This window comes from Lactuca serriola, chromosome 2, assembly GCF_051521515.1.
Source record: "Lactuca serriola cultivar US96UC23 chromosome 2, Lser_US96UC23_V15, whole genome shotgun sequence".
NCBI lineage: Eukaryota > Viridiplantae > Streptophyta > Magnoliopsida > Asterales > Asteraceae > Lactuca > Lactuca serriola.
Window position 1 is genome coordinate 232,189,323 of NC_136409.1, and position 21,971 is coordinate 232,211,293.

Genomic DNA, 21,971 nt, shown 5'->3' on the forward strand with positions numbered 1-21,971 from the left:
GATCTGAGTCGACCCAAGTAGTTAAGGGGCCCGTTACTACGTTAGCACGCTATGCGGATTGAACCGCTACTTGATATCTTTTATTTAGCTTTATTCTAGAACTTTAAAATTTAATTCTGGTTTTACTTTTCATAATTTATCCAAAACTTACCTATTTTTATCAATTCTGTTAATAACATACAATTACGTTAGTACTTATTGCATCTTATCGTTAATTATACATATAACTCAAAGATGAATCTGAAGTCGTTGTTTGTAAATTATTAATTATTATAAAAATCTGTTTTTTTTTTTTTTTTGGATAATTCTTGGGGGCTAAGGCTTTTTGAAAACGCGTATGGAGCCTCTTTTTGTATACCATAAAAAAGACAAAGGAATCGCTCTTTTTCCTTGTCCTTCTCCATTACTCCTCTCTGTAAATCCATACTCAATTTCCCATTTCCACCCGCGCGCAAACTGCTGAAAGTGAAAGATTACTCAATTTTGTTACCACACAGACACAGACACAGACACAGACACAGTTGAAAACATTAGAAGCGATCATGGTGAAGCTGACAGTCGTTGGAAGGGTGAATGACGGATTGCCCATTTCACAAGGGCCCTTATACGAAGAAGACGGCGACAATACCATCTACAAGCAACATGCAGAGTTCTTGCTTCATGAAATCTCCATGGCAGCATTGCCACCTTCCGCCACCACAATCCTCCTCCCTCACCACCATTGCTTCAAGTATGTAACATTGTAGCATTAGATAACCCCAATGCTGTTTTCTTTCCAATTTTTTTTATAAATTTGATCCATTTAAAGTAGAAAACATATACTCGACAGTTCCCTATCCCTAATTTTAGTTTAATTTGTTGTGACAATTAACCGAAGCTATGTGGTGAAGAATGGGGTTTGCTTCATTACTTTGTGTGATGCTTTATATCCAAGAAAGCTTGCATTCCACTACCTTCAAGATTTGCAAAAGGAGTTTGACAAGATTGATCTGAGCCTTGTTAAACAGATCACAAAACCATACAGCTTTATCAAATTCAGTAACCAGTCCTCCAAATTCCTGTTTAGTTCGAAAGAATTATGTTCTATTTTGTTCCTGATTAATCTATTTTATGTTGCAGATAACATTATTTGCAATATCAGAAGACAATATATAGATACAAGAACTCAAGCAAACTTATCAAAGCTAAAGGCTAACCACAAACAAGAATTACATGTTCATACTGAACAAATGTCTCTAGTTGTTGAATGGAGGAGAAGATCAGGTAACATTAGTTCAACATGTAAAATAATGTATCTTCATATGTAAAGTTATACACTAAAAGTGTGTTTTTTAATCACCGATAACCAAAATATTCATCTGTTGGTATTCAAACTCTGGTTTAATGTTTGCTTTTGGTGATTTCTGAAAGCTTAAATTCTTCCCACATTTTTTTATCATCAGATATGCTGGAGAGAATGATGAAAGCACATAAAAGTGCTTTCCCAGTGTGGGGATCCGAGTCCCTTGAGGTAAATATATATAGAATGGTTAATTGCAAGAAATAGCAATGTACTTTCGTTTTCTTGTTTATTATAGCATCATAATTTCATTTTGTCCTGTTACAACAATGAACTATAAAAAAAGTTATCCAATAATAGCAATGTAATCCAAATAAAAAACAATTTTTACTGTTATAATTGATTAGAGTTTTTTCAGTGCAATGTCTTAATAAGAAAAACTGAGAGTACAATGCTATAATCATTGTGTTAGTAAAAAAAGAATGGAAAATACAATGCTGTAATAATAATAAACAAATAAACTAAGGAACTTTGTTATTTCTTGCATCTAACACATGTTTGGCCAGTTTTGTTACCCTGTTGGAAAAATACTTTTTTTTTTTTTTTTTTTTATCATCCAATATAGCTAGCTGTTAACTTAAAATTCACAGGTTATTGCAGTGAAATGGACACCGATTACAATCATCTTCATTGTTTCATTTGTTCTCTTATGGAGCAGCTTTAAGCAATGAGAATCTGTAAACTCCATCCCTTAAATGGCAAAAACAGTAAGCTTGGATGTGGAGCAACCATGAGAGAAGGATCTGTTTGTACATTATCAGCATGAATATATCTCCAGAAAATCAAAATATTGAGGATTCTGTCTCCAGAATATTGTTGTTGTGTATTTTGTGTATATGTTCAGTTAGTACTTGTATATGTATTGGATCATTCATGATCCCAAGTTTTTAAGTTATTATTAGTTAACAAGGTTCCATAGAAGTAGTTCAAGAATTCTTTTATGCATCGATAATTATAATGATAAAAAAAAAGACAGAGTAACACATTTAATTATAGAGGTGGAATGTCAATGGCTTTATTATAATTCATGATCTAAAAACATTTCATAATCTAGAAACAATGTCTTCCTGTCTGGAATCTCTTGAGGTAAACCCACCTATAAAATACAGTTGAAACTTTTATATATATAATTAATAATCCTGGCCTGAAGCTTGACATCAGCTTTAATTAAACATAAACATATGCATTTTTAACTTATTCCAGAATGCATTAATGATTTCTACTGTAAGACCCTGAAATTTATTTATGTGGAAGCACACAAAGTTACAGCATGGGGGAAGAAAAGACAGACAATCTAGCTACAATTAGTTACAACTATACAATGTTACATCACTGTTGTTGAAGTTTTGAGAAATATTAAGTTGAGAGATTATATCAAAGAAGTCACTTTCTTCATATTGATGCTCATATTTCAATTGCAAATGATCCATGGAATCCACAAAACCATAGGTTGATCCTACTTGTTGAATGCCAGATCCTTCATTCAGTAGTAGTGCACCATTTGTGACTGTTTTTTGAGAGCCAAAAGTATAACTACTCATGATGTCTTCCATTCCTGAAGTGTCAAACTTATGAAACTGTTGGAGTGAGAGCCATTCAGCAAATAGAATCTTGGGTAGATTTCTGCAACCATCTGCTTCTGATGATTCAAGACTTGAATCTGTTCTTGTATAGCTGGAAGAAGATGGGGTTTGTTGATGAGATTTCATGTTTTCAAAGTTTACTACTTTTTTCTTCATATGAGAATGCCAGTGGTTCTTTATCTGGTTATCAGTCCTTCCAGGCAAATGCTCTGACATCTGAGACCACCTGTCATGCGTTATTAAAAGATAAATATATAGTATATATTTATGGTTTCTTTGTGTGATGATAATTTTAAAAAAAAAAAAATTGGATCTACATATGCATATGATGGTTAATTTGGTTGCTTACTTATTGCCTAGCATGGCATGAAGAGAGAAAATGATATTCTCCTCTTGTGATGTGAATGTTCCTCGCTTTAATCCTGGCCTTAGATAATTAATCCATCTCAATCTGCAGCTCTTTCCATTCCTTTGCAAACCTAATATAATATAATATTAGTCAAGGAGAAAACTGTAAATTTAAGATATGTTGATTCTATAGCTTCTACAGTATATATTATGTATACAAACAAACACCCACATTGAAAATAAAATCTAAAAAATTACTGACAGCCTCTTTTCTTTTCTATTAGATGTTAAAAATATCAAAGAAACTGGCTTTTAATTTCTGCATAAAGTAAACTCATATATAATTAATCCCCATTATACATATAAGCCTATAAAGTCAAAAAGGAAGCTATATATATATTACCAGCATGAATGGGGACAGAAGTCCAGCAGCCAATACCATGGTTTACGATGTAATTTCTGAGCTTCTGATCTTCATCAGGTGACCATAAACCTCTCTTATGCTTTGTCTTCTCTAATAACCTGCACCTCATTATGAAATGGGAATATGAGAAAAGTGATATATGACTTTATGTGTGTTATAATATAAAGAGAATTGGAGATTCCTTAGGATATAACTAAACTTAATTAGTATTAAATTATGAAGTTGGTAGACCACCTTTTCCATTTTAATTAACCTAACAACTCAATGACAAGTCTAAAGGTTAATTAATCTACATGCATGGAAAGTAAAGACCAGAACAAGATTTGGAACCAATATGAATATGCATTTATTAAACCATGATGTAGCACAAGTTTGTTACCTCACAAGCAACACTTGAATACGTAAAAAGTTGCAGTAATTCTAATTATATGAATTAATATGCTTAATTTAATTAGTTCTAATTGAGATCAAAGAGCCAAGGCCATTGGTCAACCAATGACATATATAATAAGATGCATGGTTGATTAAATCTATAACAACCATTACATGTCCTCTTTTTTTTTTTCTTCTGAAACAGGTAGCAGCCGATCCAATAGGAAAAGAAGTAAACGGATAGATTAGACTTTAGACTTTAGACTTTAGAGGGAGTAGAAGCGCTCTCTTTTTGAGTTTTGACCGGTTCTCCATGCGTCTAATTAATCAAATATAAAAACAACATAAAACAACTTATACCAAAGTAACGATCATTTACTTTTGCTTATTAAATGTAAGAAATATTATTGTTTAAACAAGCAAAATCAAACATTTTTTCTCCATATACAACAACTATGTTTTATGTAGTTGTACAACGTAATATTTTAAAACACAAATTATAATGTAAGGAGAAAAATTGTTAAGTCTTACAAAATATTAAAAGAAAAACATCATTCTATTTGAAAAAACAAAAGAGAAATATACACAAAAACAAATTTGTAAAAAACTAGAACTTGATAAAAGCCTCATCTTCTCGACTTTCCTTATTAAATCATTCTTGTTGCTTCAAGTATAAAATTAAATTAGATTAAAAAAAACTCATGTATAACATACTAATTTTGACTTTCATCCATTAAATTCATTAAGTAGAAATAGAAAAAAATAAACAACATTTTAGTTGAGTAACTAATGATAGGGACAAGCTCAGGCTTTTAACAACTTTCCTAATCATGCCATGATAATATTTATTATATGCAACTTAATATATCAAATTGGGTTCTAATCGTGTGGTCCTCGCAACTTAAGCAGAATGATTCCTGCATACGTGTAGTTCCCAGGTCATCATAAAGTGTCACTATCGTGCATGTTATTACAATATAATCTGCTATATCTATAACTTCCCATAATATAATATAATATAATATCATAGAGATATAATCACCCTTTCCAATTTTTTGTGTTGACTCATGAATCATGAGATCAATAATAAAACGCAACCTCATGATCCTCATTTTAACCCACGACCTACACAGAAATATAATCCTTTCCGCATAAAATACAATGATATATTGCCTGTCCAATATTGTACTTTTCTACATAACATAGTCTCATACACATCACAAATATAGTTCAAGTTTAACCTCACAAATCACAAATCCGACTTCCTTGCTTCATATATTAATTAATTCCCTGCTACATAAACGTTAAGTAAACCACTTTTTATAGAGTATACACGAGACATTAAGTTGTTTAAACTAGTATTAAATTTACTAATCGATGATAAACATCTCTTAAGAGACACCCACTCAATCATCAGCATCAACACACACACACACACACACACACACACACACACATATATATATATATATATATATATATATATATATATATATATATATATATATATATATATATATATATATATATATATATATATATCAGATTTCTAGTCCTTTAGTATCAGATCATGAAGTTTATGCGTGAACCATGTTAAATTGAAATCTTGACAGCTGTTGCGGGATGGTGGATATCACAGGTCCATATCTCTGCATCCAAAACATACATGAGATTAAGATTAACATTAGATAATTAACACAAAGTCACAAAGTAAAATAATCAATGAGAGATTAAGGAAATGAGGTTTTCCCAATTTAGTCCTAAGTTTTTATAAATCTTCCTTCATGTTCATTTTCTGAAATAATTAGAGAAGACAGGTTACCTGAACGTTGTCATAAAGCTCAAACAATGGAACAGCAAGAAGTTTTAAATTTTTTGGCACTGCAAAGTACTCTCTTTCTGACAAGTGAACAAGGAAAAGTTTCTTACACTCCTGCATAGTCAACCAAATCACATCACAATCAATTAGCCTAGGCACAAACCATAATCATTTAAAAACAAATAATGTGTAGATGCATTTATGCTATTCACATCTCATGTTACCTTGGGTTTGGTTATGTGTGGAGGGCAATACGGGTACATTATGGTCTCAAAATTAGGCCTCCACCACACAGCCACACACTCTCCTATCTGTAATTGCATTCCATTTACAAACCCATGAATAATTAAGAAATCTTTAAACTGAAATTTGTTTTTAAAAAAAAAAAAAAATCTAAGCTGAAAACCTGCCAATCAGGCTGAAGTCCAGTAGAATTAGCTGCAAGTTTGCTACACAGTTTCCTTTTCAACCCCTCAGTTTCTGCAAAAGTAGAAGAGGGTTATATATATATATATATATATATATATATATATATATATATATATATATATATATATATATATATATATTTTCATATGAAACAAAGAAACAATAAAAAATATATATATGAATCATTATTATACCATTTTCTCCTGGTTTCAAACGACCACCAGGTAGTTTGCAGAATGTGTTCCCAATTTGCAAAAGCAGAATATGAGGATGATTATGCTCCTGTACCTGTTCATTAACCCATTTACTTTACTCATTTTTCAATTTCATCATACAATCTGTCAAATGATTTTACTATATAATCAATCATAACAATCTACCATGAAGTAGCACCAAAGATTGTATCTTCTTTTTCAAATTCAAGATATATACGATAAACTTTGCAGCACCAAACAGGCTTGGGGCTTGCAAGTTAAATTAATCATACATCTATTATACATGTTTAAAGTTTGAACTTGAATCTAAACTGCTGTTACAAATTTATAATTAAGTAATGTTGCAATTCTTTCAAAGAAATGGGAAAGCAACAAAACAAGGTATTTGTACATTAATTATGATATTACAAACAATGAAATTGTATTGAAGAAAAGATGGAAAGACCAGCAAGATTCCTTCAACGCTAGTCCTCATGCCTTCCTTCATATAGCTGTAAGGGAAAAAAAAATATAATTTCAGTTTATAACTAAACAGTGCTCCAAAAACGATGAACAGTAAAAAAAAAAATAAAAAATTTACATCTGCCCTTTTAATGTTTTCTTGTAAGTTACATAGTTATACTTATACAACTGGATAATAGTATACTCTCATGGACACATCATCATTAGCTCCAAAGGTACCAACTCGTTTTTTAGGAGGTGTTTGGAAGTGTTGCAAAAACTGATTATAAGTTATTAGCGTTTTGACAAAACATATTCTGAATTCTTTAATTTTAAGGATCAAAATAATAAGATTTTGAAGCAAATACGAAGTTGCAGCAAAAAAATGTAAAATTGATATTTTGCTTTAACCAATTATTATTATTATTATCTAATTCTTGTTCTTGAAGTTGCAATAATGACTTTGAAATCGCACATCCAAACACCCCCCCTAAATACAAGATTCAGTTTTAAACTTGGTATCAAAATTACTCTGTAGTGATTTAATGTCCTGACCCTAACATTTTCATGTAGAGAAGTTATCTACTACATAGTCCGCTTCATCCTTTTTCGACCTGAATAAAGTAACGGGCTAATAGTAAAATAATTCCAAAAATGAAATCAAGAAAGTTCATTTGAGCATGAAGGAAGTATTCAAGGTTCCATTTAGAACTAGGGTTTTCATCAAAATATGTTGCCGGCCAGCTTCATTGCTTATAAAAAATGGAATTACAAAATTGAAGGGAGTAAGCTTCAAAAAAGAACGTACTTGAGTTTCATACGAGCCAGGCGGTCAGCGACGGAAGTGTCCTTCTCCATCTTCGGCTCCTTAGTGCCGAAGGTGTAGCTCGACAGTGGATACGTATTCACCACCGACGACGTAACCATCTTTACCTGAACCTTTTTTTCCCCTAGCAAGAATTTTCAGGTGAATTCTTGGATCGTCTGATGTAGTGGACAGATGGAAAGATGCGAAGATTTTTGAGGGATCGGGGTTTTCTGACGAAGCAAATCCTTGACTCCTTCAGAAGTTGGAGATATATACTAGGGACTTCTCTAGAACTGCACTCTTTCTCATTTCTTCGTACGTGTCACGAAACCTCGTCTCTGCTCTTTCTTTTTCGAGAAAACTTCGTAAATGATCCCTCTTCTATTTAAAAATATGTCATATAGTATTTAAGTTAAAAAAACTTTTACAAAGTTTTGTGTTTCAAAACTTTTAATGTTGTCTTTATTATTCAGGTAAGACTCATGTATTATATGAGTTTATTTAAAAGAAAAACTAAATACAAAATTTTAGACATTTGAGAAGTATGAATATATAAGAAAAGTGAGAAAATATTGAATTATAAAAATTAAAGTGTTTTTTTTTCTTTTAAATAAATAATTTAGATAAATAAATAAAGAAAATTAACAAATCTTTAATTTAGTAATTTTGAAATTAGAAAGAAATTCATTAATGAAATTGATATGCATTTATTATTGCATTTAAATTTAAATACTATCTACAATTTAATAAAATGAAAAAACCATAAAATGACAAGTGGAATAAATATTAATTTAAAATAACCACAAAATTACATGTGGCAAAATAAATGAGAATATTACATGTGGCAAAAAAATCTTTATTTATTAGGGAAGATTTTTTCATCTTTTGTTTGTTTAAGTCTTATTTTATTAAAATAATTGAAAGATACTTTCCTCATTTCATAACCATATGGACCATTTATGATGTTTTTAACTTGTTTATATATATATATATATATATGGAAAAGTGAGTATACCTTACAACAGGACATAAGCTTAGTACCCAATATATAATAATGTGTCGTTTCCTTTATCTTTTTATTTTATAGACATCGAGTTTCTGATTAAACCCACAAACATCGTTTTTGTTTTATTTCTCAGATTCAAAGATGAACATATATATTCGTGATCTTCACCCGTCCACGCAGGTGGTTTCTGGGAATGGGTTCACCAAAAACCCCAAAACAAACCTCGCACCGTCGTCCGTTTCGCAAGCCTTCACCATCGAAATCCAGATATTTTCAGCCACATTTAAAAATCGATTTTTGATCAGTATCGTAAGTAATGATGCAAAAGACTCAACGTGGGGTTTAAAATTAGCTCTGTGACAAAGTATTGAAAAAAGAAAGAGTTGTCTGGGACTTCAAGTTGGTTTGAAGAATCTTTCAATCGGGCCTCACTATTTCAAGAATTTGTGTACTCTTTAACATCTATCGATCTTGTTGCTTGCTTGTCCAACAAATTCATCAATTCCACTCTTTATCCAACCAGATTCGTTCAATTCCACTCTTGTATCCAACTAAGTGTTGGATTAGTGTCTAAGTCCATAACTATTTTGGTATGTACTTGACCCGATGGTGCATGGTCCTTTTGGGTTGCCTTCACCAAAGCAACTTGATAGGATGAATTATGGAGAAAAATGATTAAATATGATTTATTAATATATTATGAGAATAATATATTAAAGGAGAAATCATATTGTTTAATTAATATTAGTCAATAATTAATTGGTAATTAGTTTTATGACTAAAAGTGATTAATTAAACTTAAGGGACTGGAATTGTGATTATGAGATAATTGCAATTTGGGCCATGGATTGACTTTTATTATAAGGTGGACGAATTCTATGGGGGAAGCCCATATGAAATCGTCCAAGGCCTTAAGGAAAGGGCTCCATGGGTTGCTTAGGGCTTAAGCAACCAAATTAGGGTTTCCTTGTTAGATAACCCTAATTGCCTCTTATATATATGGATCCCTTATGACCCAAAAACGTGGCTAAGACTTCTCTAGGGTTTGTAGACGGTTTTGGGCAGCCTCCATCCTCTTTCCTCTTCATCCTCTTGCTTATGGTGTTTGTGAACCATTAGAGGAGTGACACTTGTGACTCTAAGCCTTCCAATGTCAATTCAAGGAGGAATGGGGATTGTTATTGCTACATAACAATCAAGGTACTATCTTAAACCAAATTATATGTTAATATTGATTCCCATATGCTAGAATTAGGGTTTATAGTCTTGGATTCATAGCATGTACAATAAAGAAACCTAGATCCAAGCATTAGGGTTTGTATGAGCACATAGGATGTCTTATGACCAAAACCCATCAGTGGTATCAGAGCCTAGCTTGGTTTCAATTGTATTGATGCATTGTATAACTGGAAAATTCGTTTTTTGGGTTTCTGGAGGCTGGACTCGCCGAGTCCAAGGTGACTCGACGAGTCAACTCGTCAGATGGAGGTTATCTCGGGATTTCTTGCTGTTTTTGCATTGGGATAGTTACCTTATCATGTTAGATCAATATTAATCCGATTATATGATATATTTGACTATAATTTTGATCTAATTGAAGATATTTATCAATTAATAAGATAATTGTTTCCTTATAAGATAATTGATTAATTATTTTGACTAAATTGATAAATTGTTTTGCAAGAAATCATTAAACAAATCAAATATGGATAATTATGTGATTAAATGTTAATTTAAATTATTTGTTATTTGATCCTTGTTGTTATGAAAAGTTTCATATTTTGCCCTTTAGGTTTTATAGTTTAAATTTGAGCCCAAAAGTTTTGTTGTTTTGAAATTTAAATAGTTAAAACCTTAATGTTTTGAAAAAGGTTTCAAAACTTGCCCTCAAGTTTTGGAATTTAAATTTTGATTAAATGGTTTAATTTTGATGTATATTTAAATTCAAAACCCTAATGTGTTGAAATGTTTCAAAACTTGCCCTCAAGTTTTGGAATTTAAAAGTTGATTAAAAGTTTAATTAGGAATGTTAAATTCTAAAACTCTAGTATAGTTTTGAAAAAGTTCAAATCACACCCTTATGGTTTTATTAATTAATTAAGGTGTATAATTAAAAGAGGTTTAATAAATCCATAAAAGTTTTGGTTTACAATTTAATTGAATTAAAGGTATAATTGTTAAATTTGACCACTTAGTATTTTGAAAGTATAAAATACACCCTATACTATATATAACATTAAAAGTCTAACATTATATATATATATATATATATATATATATATATATATATATATATATATATATGTATGAGTAAAAGTCAGTCTTACCGTTAGTAGACATCATTCACGAAGCTGGTCTGTAAGGGGTGTTTAAGGAAATTGCCTATAAAATGGCGATTGAATGGGTATCCACTCTTACCCACCGCACTCTTGACTAGTGGAGGGTCGTTAGCCGAACGGGTAGGATAGGACGAAACCTTCCATTATAAGTATAATGAATTATTAAAGTAACTAAATGTTTTCATAAAATTCCCAATCTTAGTTACTTAGGCAAAAGTGAATTGATGCAATTCCATGAAATTACACTTTGTGCCCTTGTGAAGACGTTAGTGGAGCGTGTGTGGTTTACCGGCACACTAAATGGTTCTAAGCAAAGGTAGCAAAGGGTTACTCAATGTTTGTCATAGTTCGGTGGTGCGTGTGTGGTTTACCGGCACATCGAATAGGTAACTGTAACATGTGAGGGCACCATGTAAGTTTGCATGGTTATTCACACCCGCTTTGTGATCCTCGGCATCCCAGTCACAAACAAGAGGGGCATATCGAGATTTAAACATGCCATTGAAAGTTCAATGAATCTCAAAGGATCTAGGAGTTTTCATAGATTTAAAACTTAAAATTCTTTTTCGTTTTTCGTGGTGGAAATTAGTGAATCGTCATTCACTTACCTTCAAATGTTCTGCAATTTGGGTTACGGCATCCCTCTCCCGAGTTGTAGAATATTGTGTTGGGTCGTAGCCTTAGTATCTTATTTGGGTGATTTACTAAGGACTCTATCAATCAACTAACTTGAATTCGTTTTCTCCCGTTTTGTAGATGTCAAAGTTTGACAACTATGGTCTTCTCAAATCTCATGGAACAAGCATTCCACATGAAGATGATATTCCACGATTCGATCGAGTAATAAGAAATCATGCTTCAATTCCTCCACCTCCTCCAATTATTCTCCCTAACCCTCAAGTTCAAAGGCTTGAAAAGTTCAAGATCACTCAAGCCCTTTTGGCAAGTAAACATAATGAAGGAAAGTCGGTGTGTGCACACGTCCTAGAGATGAAGTCACATATTGATAGGTTAAGAATGTTAGGATCCGTTGTCTGTGAGGAAATGGCTGTTGATTGGGTTCTTCAGTTACTTCCTAACTCATATAGTGAGTTCGTAAGAGAGTACTATATGATGAACCGCGACGTGACCCTTATAGATCTCACCTATATGCTTATTGCTGCTGAATCAGCAATGGTTTGGCGCAATAGAAAAGCAAAGTTGATTGGTGAATCTACCTTCAAGACCTCTATGGATATAGACAATAGCAACAAAAGACATGCTATGATCAAAGAGTCTGATCATAAGAGAAAGTCAATGTCTGAAGTAGTTCCATGTCCTGTTCCAACATAGTCAATTTGCTTTTATTGCCAAGAGAAGGGGCATTGGAGACGAAGTTGCCCTATTTACCTAAGAGATCTAAGAGATGGGAGAGTCAAAACGTATGGCTCTACTTTAGGTAAAATCCATTGACTAACTCTTTTAAGCTTCTATTCTAGATTCTTAATACATAATGTGATGAGATTACAATTGATGTTTTGTAGGATCGAAGTAAAGAAAGGAAGCTTAAGGGAAGAAGTGAGCAGAATCTAACCGTGAAGGAATGGATTTCGATCACATTTCTCGAAGATTAGATTCTTGAGCTACTACTTAGAGTTAGAATTAGATTGCTAAGAACAATGTATTAGCATAAGTTTTTCAATGAGTTGCATTGTAAGGACAAAATTTTTCCGCAATAAAATAAATTTTGATTATTTATTCATCCTTGCAATGGCATATATGAAAAATTGATGTTTTGAATGTTTCTAATATTAGCAATAATGGATTTGGTTCTTATTATGTTATTTATGGAAAGTTGAAAATTTACCAAATAGGGAGAGTTTCTCATCACCCAAGTTTCAATTGGACAGAAACTTGGAATCATGCAACTTGGTTGCACAATGAATGAGAAATTTCATATTTGGAAATTAGACTAATTCATTGACAAAGTGTCAAGTGAAGGACTTGGAGATCGAATACACAAAGTTGCGTGTTGATCAAGTCCACCATAAGAGTAACAAAGATATTCGTCATGATTTACTAAAGGTTTAGCAAATATGATTATACTTACAAGATTAAGTGTAATTCTGAATTGATTAAAGGGTTTAGATCAATAGCAGAACGAATAAGAAGAATCAAGTAGGCAGAAAGATAAAAGTTTCTCCTTTCTAAGAAGATGGGAGAGCACCTTTTATGCTTGATGATAGGTCTTAATGATTAATAACCATATCTCAATTGATCCTCTAAGTGAGTCTTAGCACAATTGTATGTCTAAGAAGAGGAATCAAGAATTGAAGAAATGGTTAAATCAAGAAGTCAATCATACTTCAAAACAAGTCTTAGAGTTAAGATTGAGAAATTGAGTGATAAGTATTAAGAAGGTTTATAACATTCATCAAATGTGGAAAGTTGTGATGTCTTGAATAAGACAAAAACCAACTAGGACCAATTTATGAAGTGTTTTGATAAAAGCTACACTAACTCTTGAATATTTGGTTGTCAAGAAATGTTCATTGACAAAAGAATCTTATATGTCAAGGAGTCAGTGGGAGCCTTAATGGTCTTGAAAGGTTTCAAGAACAAATCAAATAAACCTTATCGATAATCACTAGCACACGAGTTAAGGTTTACAACCTATCGTGTTGACATTGTTTTTGTTTCTGTGCCAATCCAATCGAGTTAATTATGCATGTGAGTCCTATGAGTTCTCATTTGAATGCATAAAAGGCAAGGACCTTGATCAATGGAGAGTACATTGATAAGAAAAAGGTGAGTTGCTTAACTACTTGGAAGACATGATGGGCAGTTGTGCTACCGAAAGGCAAGAAATCGAGATTAAGAAAGTTCTATCCATATGAGTTTGAATTTGTCGTAAACTTTGGTTTTAACAAATTCACATGGATAGGAACACATACACCATTTAAATCTAAGTGTCATAAGATTTCCTCCTTCATGAAAATGATTGTGAGGAAATGCTTTCACTAAGAAAGATTTTAAGAAGATAGTGATTGTAAAATTGCATTCTCAAATTCGATTATGGTTACGGTATCCCTTTCCATAATTTGAATTGTGCGGTTTGGCAATGGTTTAGACACATATATGAACTATCTAAGGCAAAGGTGTATAAGTTCAAGAAGCCTTGATAAAAGATTATCAAAGCACTAAGTATTAGAAACATGAACTTAAGATATTCAATAAACATTGTTTTTCTAAAAGTTAAGCTGTTTCTGAATACATGTCAAAGCTAGTGGGAGCATAAGTGTTATGTTTTATAATAATCATCATGATAGTGGGAGCATAAATGTTATGATTGTATGATTATTAAGGCACGTATTGCAAGTTGGCAATATTAATTATAGAAAACAAGAGTTATACCTTGCAAAGTCGTAAGGGTTGTAAAGTTGTTTTTCTATAATTAAGGGAGAGAATATTATGCTTCATTTCAAATATAAAGGATTAGGTTGAGAAATGTTAATAAATTTAGTCAAAGGTACATAGTGTGTTCTTAAAATTTCGATTATGATTACGGCATTCCTCTTCACAATTCGAATTTTAAGAACATAGCAAATAAAACATTATGCGTCGTGTCCCATACGCTTCGGGTATAGGATCGATTGCAAATGCTTAAATGTTTGACCATTCTAAAATTTTCCAAATGTCAAGCGCATTAAGAGGGAAAAGGGACTAGAATCGGTTTGGACTAAAATAATTACACAACTATCAAAGGACAATCCAAGTTCGACGAGGACTGGTTGCTTGTGAGTAGTTGGAAGCATGGTATTGAATGGACCATATCGACATTATTATAAATAGAAAAGATTCTATTAAGAATGAGTTGTCATATGGAAATTATGAAAATGTTTCCATATTGGATGGACCATATCAACTTTATCATGAATAGAAAAGATTCTATTAAGAATGAGTTGTCATATGGAACATATGGAAGTGTGTCCATATTGGGAATTGAATATTGAGAAATCTATGACTAGATTAGAAACTTCTATGCAAAAGGATGTTCAAAGAAAGTACTTTGAGTGAGAGACATCACATCAATGGAATTGTCTTGTAACAATCTCCGATAGAGTAATATCATTGGCAATAGTCTTTGTGACTTTAGTGCAGTGACATTACGAAAGGACAATTGCATAAAATGTTAGAATCTAGCATATTCTATAAGTAGCAAGAATTTGATATTCTTTAACTTATGGAAAAGGATCTGGAATTGTGAAATGAGAATGATTGGAAATGTGCTCAATTTAGTCTATTTCACAAAGTAAGAACCATAGGTAAACATTGTGTGCATGCTAGGAGCATGGGACAAGTGTAATAATTCAAGTAAGAAGTTGATTACCCGAAACGACAAATAATGAGTAATCGATATGGTGATAAATAAAAGGGGTTTTATTTATACTCAAAGGTTTGAGGCCACATGGGATTAGTATTATTCTTGTGTTTCACATTTGCATGTTTTGACTTCCAGAATAATTGAGTTTATTAAGAATAATCGAATTATTCAAATGGGCCACAGTCATTCATATGTTGGAAGTAGATATGAATGAAGACTGTCATGAATTGGTGTGTGGATTGTCTATAAGGTATTAGACATAAGCAAATGTTTGCTGCAACGTTCATGAGTGCTTATGAATGAGAATTTGAGCATTGGATTAAACCCATGCTCACTTGGATCACTCCATGAATTGTATCACGAGTGATTGGTGAGACGATAACATCTTATATTCTTGAAACCGAGATGTGTGAGTTGTATCTTGCAAAACAGTTACACATTGATAATATGTAAACGCACTAGTAACTTGGTGTTATAAAACATATTGTTGTGTGTGATTCGGTGAGTGAGTGCAAGCAAGCATTGTATCAAAGTTTATCCGTTCCTTTTATCCAAAGAAGGATGAAAGCAATATCTTTGGGCCCCTCAATGATTTAGTGATGACAAACGTAAATGCTCGGCCGGGCTAGGGCTAATTTGATTTGTTCAATTAGTCAGTCGTCATAAATCGGAAATCGAGATATAGTACAAAGAGAATGATTTGAAATCATATCTCATACGATATCTAGAATGAAGGAATATATGATCCCTTATCTAAGGACACGCATATCTGATAGGATCAGAGTTGACAACGGTTTTGGAAAGCTACGATTGCAGATCAGGATCTGAAGTTATACGCATAATAGTTATTAGACTTATCCAAGTGGGAGACTGTTGGATTAGTGTCTAAGTCCATAACTATTTTGGTATGTACTTGACCCGATGGTGCATGGTCCTTTTGGGTTGCCTTCACCAAAGCAACTTGATAGGATGAATTATGGAGAGAAAGGATTAAATATGATTTATTAATATATTATGAGAATAATATATTAAAGGAGAAATCATATTGTTTAATTAATATTAGTCAATAATTAATTGGTAATTAGTTTTGTGACTAAAAGAGATTAATTAAACTTAAGGGACCGGAATTGTGATTATGAGATAATTGCAATTTGGGCCATGGATTGCCTTTTATTATAAGGTGGACGAATTCTGTGGGGGAAGCCCATATGAAATCGTCCAAGGCCTTAAGGAAAGGGCTCCATGGGTTGCCTAGGGCTTAAGCAACCAAATTAGGGTTTCCTTGTTAGATAACCCTAATTGCCTCCTATATATATATGGATCCCTTATGACCCAAAAACGTGGCTAAGACTTCTCTAGGGTTTGTAGACGGTTTTGGGCAGCCTCCATCCTCTCTCCTCTTCATCTTCTTGCTTATGGTGTTTGTGAACCATTAGAGGAGTGACACTTGTGACTCTAAGCCTTCCAAAGTCAATTCAAGGAGGAATTGGGATTGTTATTGCTACATAACAATCAAGGTACTATCTTAAACCTAATTATATGTTAATATTGATTCCCATATGCTAGAATTAGGGTTTATAGTCTTGGATTCATAGCATGTACAATAGAGAAACCTAGATCCAAGCATTAGTGTTTGTATGAGCACATAGGATGTCTTATGACCAAAACCCATCACTAAGATCGTGAATTCAACTTTGATTAATCATGTGACAAATTGAGGCGTTTTTCAATTTTATGTTTTTCAATTTGTTCCACCTGCGCATCAGGTGAGATTACATTAGATTGATTCCATTTTTTTTTACTTATTTCGTTAGACTGAGATGTCTGATCACCAGGTGTTTGATTAAATGCACCAGTGAAATTTTTTCTCAAAATGGCTTAAAAAGCATAGGTTGTTATGAGAAAGGGTGTTATCACTCAAAACGTGAATTTACGCTTTGTGTCCTTGGTCCACGTGTAACTTGTTCAGATTCTCCATCTGTGTGACTCTTCACAATGGCTTCTTTTATCTTGCACAAGTATTACATGTCACTCCTTCATTATTTTGAACAAGTTTACTACTTTAAAGCAAAAGCATGGACTCCTATTCAATGTCCAAAATGAACAAAGTCATGCTCCCTGAAAATCAAGTCATATTAGGGAAGAGGTAGGAAGAAATCCGACACTGCCTCAGTCCCACATTGTTCCTCCTTTTTTGTTGGTGCAAAAAAAAGTTGTAATTTTTGTCTAGTCATGTTATCTCATCATCTCATGTCGTGTTTGATTCTTGATATATATTTTTTAATTTTTTTTTGCTTCAGGTTTACCAGGAACTACAAAACCAAAATGGAGCGTTATTTCAGAAGATAGCCACTCATAAATAATGCAGTAATGCCATTTCAGAAACATTATTTCACAAATATGATGTTGGATGACAACCCTAAAGTGATGGTGAAAACTCTCATCAAACTCCTGAAAACAAACTGAATTCAGGGTATTCTGACAATGAAAAGAGCAATAGTGAAGCTGAAGAGGGTACCAAAGATAAGAATTTAAATCTTCTAATTCTATTAGCAGTTTAAATGGGAGCTGAAAATTATGACACTGAAAGGAAGCCAAATTGTAGTTCAAGATTTTATCAAGTTTAGCTTTCCTCAACAATGTTGCTTTTAGAGATTTTAGTTTACCTTTAATGTTTTTATTTCTAAGGTTTTGTTGGTAATATGTTTGGTAAAAGTAGTGTGTTTATAATACTACTTTCTTGATTTTTTTGATTATGGATATTGATATGTTTCTTAATAAAATTTGAGTTTTTAGTTGACTATCAAAGTTTTCAGATTTTTAATTATTTTCCAGATTTCATATTTAGTTGTATTTATTCACTGTGTTTTGTACATGCCTCACTAAACACATTTGTCTATGCAATATGTATCATTCGTTGGTGTGCACAAATAATAGTTCGCTTGTTTAGGCGTAATAGGGGCAAAATTGACTTTCTTTAATTTTTTTTGTTCATGGATACATTTTTATTTTTGACCCATAACAACATCCTACTTTTATTTTTACTTTTATTATTAACCCATAATGACATCCTACTTTTACTTTTAACCCATAATGGCTGTATACTTTCACTTTTAACCCATAATGGCCGAATATTTTCATTTTTAACCCATATTAGCATCCTAATATCACTTTTAACCCATTGTGGTTGTATATTTTCACTTTTAACCCATAATGGTTGTATACTTTCATTTTTAATCCATAATGGCTGAATATTTTCATGATTAACCAATATTAGCATCCTAATATCACTTTTAACCCATTATGGTTGTATATGTTAAAAGTATGCGCCTTTCCACGTGATTATTTCTTGTATGTGGCCAACCTTCATTACTGAAGTGGTCAAAATTAGTTCCTATTTTTTCTGCTTTGAATAAGTATTTGAGTCTCCTTTATTTCCTTATTTCTAGCTATTAGAGTAGTGGCATCGTGGCCTTATCTTTCATTATTTATTTTCTCTGTAACCTAGTAGTTAATTGTCTACTTTTGTTTTCTTTAATCAAGAAGTATCAGTAAAAGCTTTCAGCTTACTTTTGCTGTTCTAGTAATTTACCTGCTATTATTGTCTTGTGTGTGGTAGTTGTATTTGAGTTCACTCTGTTTATCAAGTGGTATCAGAGCCGGCTGTCATTGAAGCAGAAACATGTCTGAGTTTCAAGCCATTGGTGGTGTTAAAAGACTGGGTACTACAAACTACAAGACGTGGTCGACATGCATGAGTTCATACCTAACTGGTCAGGACTTATGGGATGTAGTAGGAGGAGCAAATACCACGGAACCGAGAATTGACACCAACGGAGCAATACACAAATGGAAAGTCAAGACAGGCAAGGCGATGTTCATTATCAAAACAACCATCGAGGAGGAGCTACTTGAATACATTCAGGATCTTACCACACCGAAAGAGGCGTGGGACACTTTAAAGACTTTGTTTTCGAAAAAGAATGACACGAAGTTGCAATTCCTTGAAAATGAATTGCTTTCGGTGTCACAACGGGATTTAACAATCCCTCAGTATTTTCACAAAGTCAAAATGTTGTGTAGGGAGATTGGCGAGCTTGATCCGGAAGGAAAGATTGGAGAACCGAGAATCAAACGAATTATCATTCATGGTTTAAAGCCGGAATACAGGAGCTTCGTGACTGCGGTGCAGGGTTGGCCTACACAACCGTCCTTGAATGAGTTTGAGAATCTTCTGGCGAGTCAGGAGTCCCTGGCTAAACAATTGGGTAGTGTGTCAATGAGTTCAACATCCAAGTCTGAAGACCAGGTTCTCTATGCTGGAAGGGGAAAGGGTAAGCACAAGGCAGGTAAAAAACAAAAGGGCTGGTACAAGAACAGTGATAAAAACAAGCATCAGGAGCATGGTGACAAGAAGTCAAATAGCCAGAGACAAGAGGAAGCTTTTGGTGAACGCAAACAACAGACGAATGGGAAATACTTTCCATATAAATGTCATAGATGTGGACGCAAGGGTCACATGGCCAAGAATTGTCCGGTGAAACAAGAAGATGAAGGGAATAATGCCACAGTTGAGCAAGAAGAAGGGTGGGACATCGAAGCCTTAGTAGCTCAAATGGAAGAGGTGGTTACATTCACATCAACAACTCAGAAAAATAAGCTTGATGACTGGATTATGGATTCCGGCTGTTCCAATCACTTGACAGGTAATAAAGATCAACTTCAAAATCCGTCTAAGTATGATGGTAGCTGTGTTGTAGTAATCGCAGATGATTCCAGACATAAGATTGCACACATTGGTGATGCAATTTTACCCTCTGAAGGCGACAAAGTGAAGCTCTCATTAAGAAATGTATACCATGTTCCGGGAATGAAGAAGAACCTACTTTCGGTGCCTTAGTTGACAGAAGATGGGCGCTACGTATTGTTTGGTCCAAAGGATGTCAAAGTATTCAAGGAGTTCGAGACTCAGTCAATTCCAATTCTGCAAGGACGAAAGACGGAAGCTGTGTATGTGTTAAACGCAGAATCAACATATGTAGAAAAGGCGAAGGGGAAGCAAATGGTTGATCTTTGGCACCAATGTTTGGGCCATGTAGGGTTTGATAAATTGGGCCTAATGGTAAGTAAGGAACTTGTTGTTGGGCTACCCAATATAAACGTAAAAAGGGACACAATTTGCTCAGGGTGCCAATATGGAAAAGCCAAACAGTTGTCGTTCAATAAATCTAATCAAGTGACCAGTAAACCTCTCGAGCTTGTTCATTATGATGTACTAGGTCCAATTACACAACCATCGATGCAAGGTTTGAAATATATGGTCACGTTTATTGATGATTATTCACGATTTGTATGGTTGTATTTCATGAAGGAGAAATCCGAAGTATTCTCAAAATTCAAAGAATTTGAGATCGACGCTGAACTAATGACGGCTGTAAAGTTCAGTGTTTGAGATCGGATAATGGTGGAGAGTATTTAGCAAGCGATTTCAACAATTATTTGAGGCAGAAGCTAGTTAAAAGGAAGTTGACGTGCTCGAATACACCGCAACAAAACGGAATTTCAGAGCGAAAGAATAGGCATGTGAGAGAGATATCTAAAAGCCTAATTCATGAAAAAATATGCCTGGTCGCTTTTGGGCGGAGGCAATGAACACAGCCGGGTATGTGATTAATAGGATACCGTCTCAAAACCTTAATTATGTCTCTCCTTATGAAAAGCTAACCGGCATCAAACCAAATGTGAGCTATTTCCGTGTGTTTGGGTGTATCTGCTATGTGTTCTTACCAAATCACCTTTGCCATAAAATGGACAAGAAGGCGATTCGATGTGTATTTGTAGGGTACGATTCACAAAGGAAAGGTTGGAATTGCTGTGATCCTAATAGTGGAAAGGTTTATGTATCCAGGAATGTGATATTTGACGAGCAATCGTCATGGTGGTCACCAGAAAACAAAGTCTTACCTGATAGTGATCAACTCAAAAATGACCTCAAGAACTCCAAGATTGCTTTGGACTTCACTGATGATAACAAAGTGGAAGTAGAACAAGGCTCTTTGGACCAGCACAACGAGCCTCAAAACGATGCAGAAAGTGAACCAAGCAATCAAAATCAGCCAACCTTGAGGCGGTCACAAAGGGTAAGCAAACCTAATCCTAAGTATGCTAATGTAGCTATTGTTGAGGATGTTTTAGCAGAGCCTAGATCCTTTGAAGAAGCAAGTGTGAAAGTGGAATGGTGGCAAGCTATGAAGGCAGAAATGGCAGCCCTACAAAGCAATGAAACCTGGGAATTAGTTCCCAAGCCACAAGAGGTAAAACCTGTAACCTGCAAGTGGGTGTACAACTAAAGCAACGGACAGATGGAACAATCGATCGATTCAAGGCAAGACTAGTAGCTCATGGATTCTCACAAGAATATGGTGTCAACTATGAGGACACCTTCATTCCAGTGGCGAAATTGACAACTGTCCGGGTCCTTCTCG

At 33.6% G+C, this 21,971-nt stretch overlaps 3 protein-coding genes across 4 annotated transcripts; 1 reads left to right on the forward strand and 2 right to left on the reverse strand.

Annotated features, from left to right (window-relative positions):
• Window positions 1–371: 371 nt before the first annotated feature.
• On the forward strand, window positions 372–2,248 carry LOC145088870 (SNARE-like superfamily protein). Of its 2 annotated transcripts, XM_079027303.1 has the most exons (5): window positions 372–730; window positions 878–1,038; window positions 1,120–1,263; window positions 1,443–1,510; window positions 1,930–2,248. In XM_079027303.1, the coding sequence occupies exons 1-5, from the start codon at window positions 543–545 to the stop codon at window positions 2,008–2,010; spliced, it is 642 nt and encodes a 213-aa protein (XP_078883429.1). In that variant the 5' UTR covers window positions 372–542; the 3' UTR covers window positions 2,011–2,248. The 2 variants fall into 2 exon arrangements, with proteins under 2 accessions (XP_078883429.1, XP_078883428.1); XM_079027302.1 differs by having other exon boundaries at window positions 878–1,263.
• A 296-nt stretch (window positions 2,249–2,544) lies between these two features.
• On the reverse strand, window positions 2,545–3,805 carry LOC145088869 (transcription factor LAF1-like). The gene is made up of 3 exons (XM_079027301.1): window positions 3,674–3,805; window positions 3,272–3,401; window positions 2,545–3,148 (listed from the first exon to the last, which is right to left on the reverse strand). Exons 1-3 carry the CDS (start codon window positions 3,801–3,803, stop codon window positions 2,644–2,646), a joined length of 765 nt encoding a protein of 254 aa, XP_078883427.1. The 5' UTR covers window positions 3,804–3,805; the 3' UTR covers window positions 2,545–2,643.
• Window positions 3,806–5,584: 1,779 nt separating this feature from the next.
• LOC145090872 (pre-mRNA cleavage factor Im 25 kDa subunit 2) lies at window positions 5,585–8,113 on the reverse strand. Its single transcript, XM_079028916.1, has 7 exons — window positions 7,779–8,113; window positions 6,975–7,020; window positions 6,509–6,602; window positions 6,292–6,365; window positions 6,110–6,196; window positions 5,889–5,999; window positions 5,585–5,715 (listed from the first exon to the last, which is right to left on the reverse strand). Exons 1-7 carry the CDS (start codon window positions 7,895–7,897, stop codon window positions 5,644–5,646), a joined length of 603 nt encoding a protein of 200 aa, XP_078885042.1. The 5' UTR covers window positions 7,898–8,113; the 3' UTR covers window positions 5,585–5,643.
• Between the last annotated feature and the right edge of the window lie 13,858 nt (window positions 8,114–21,971).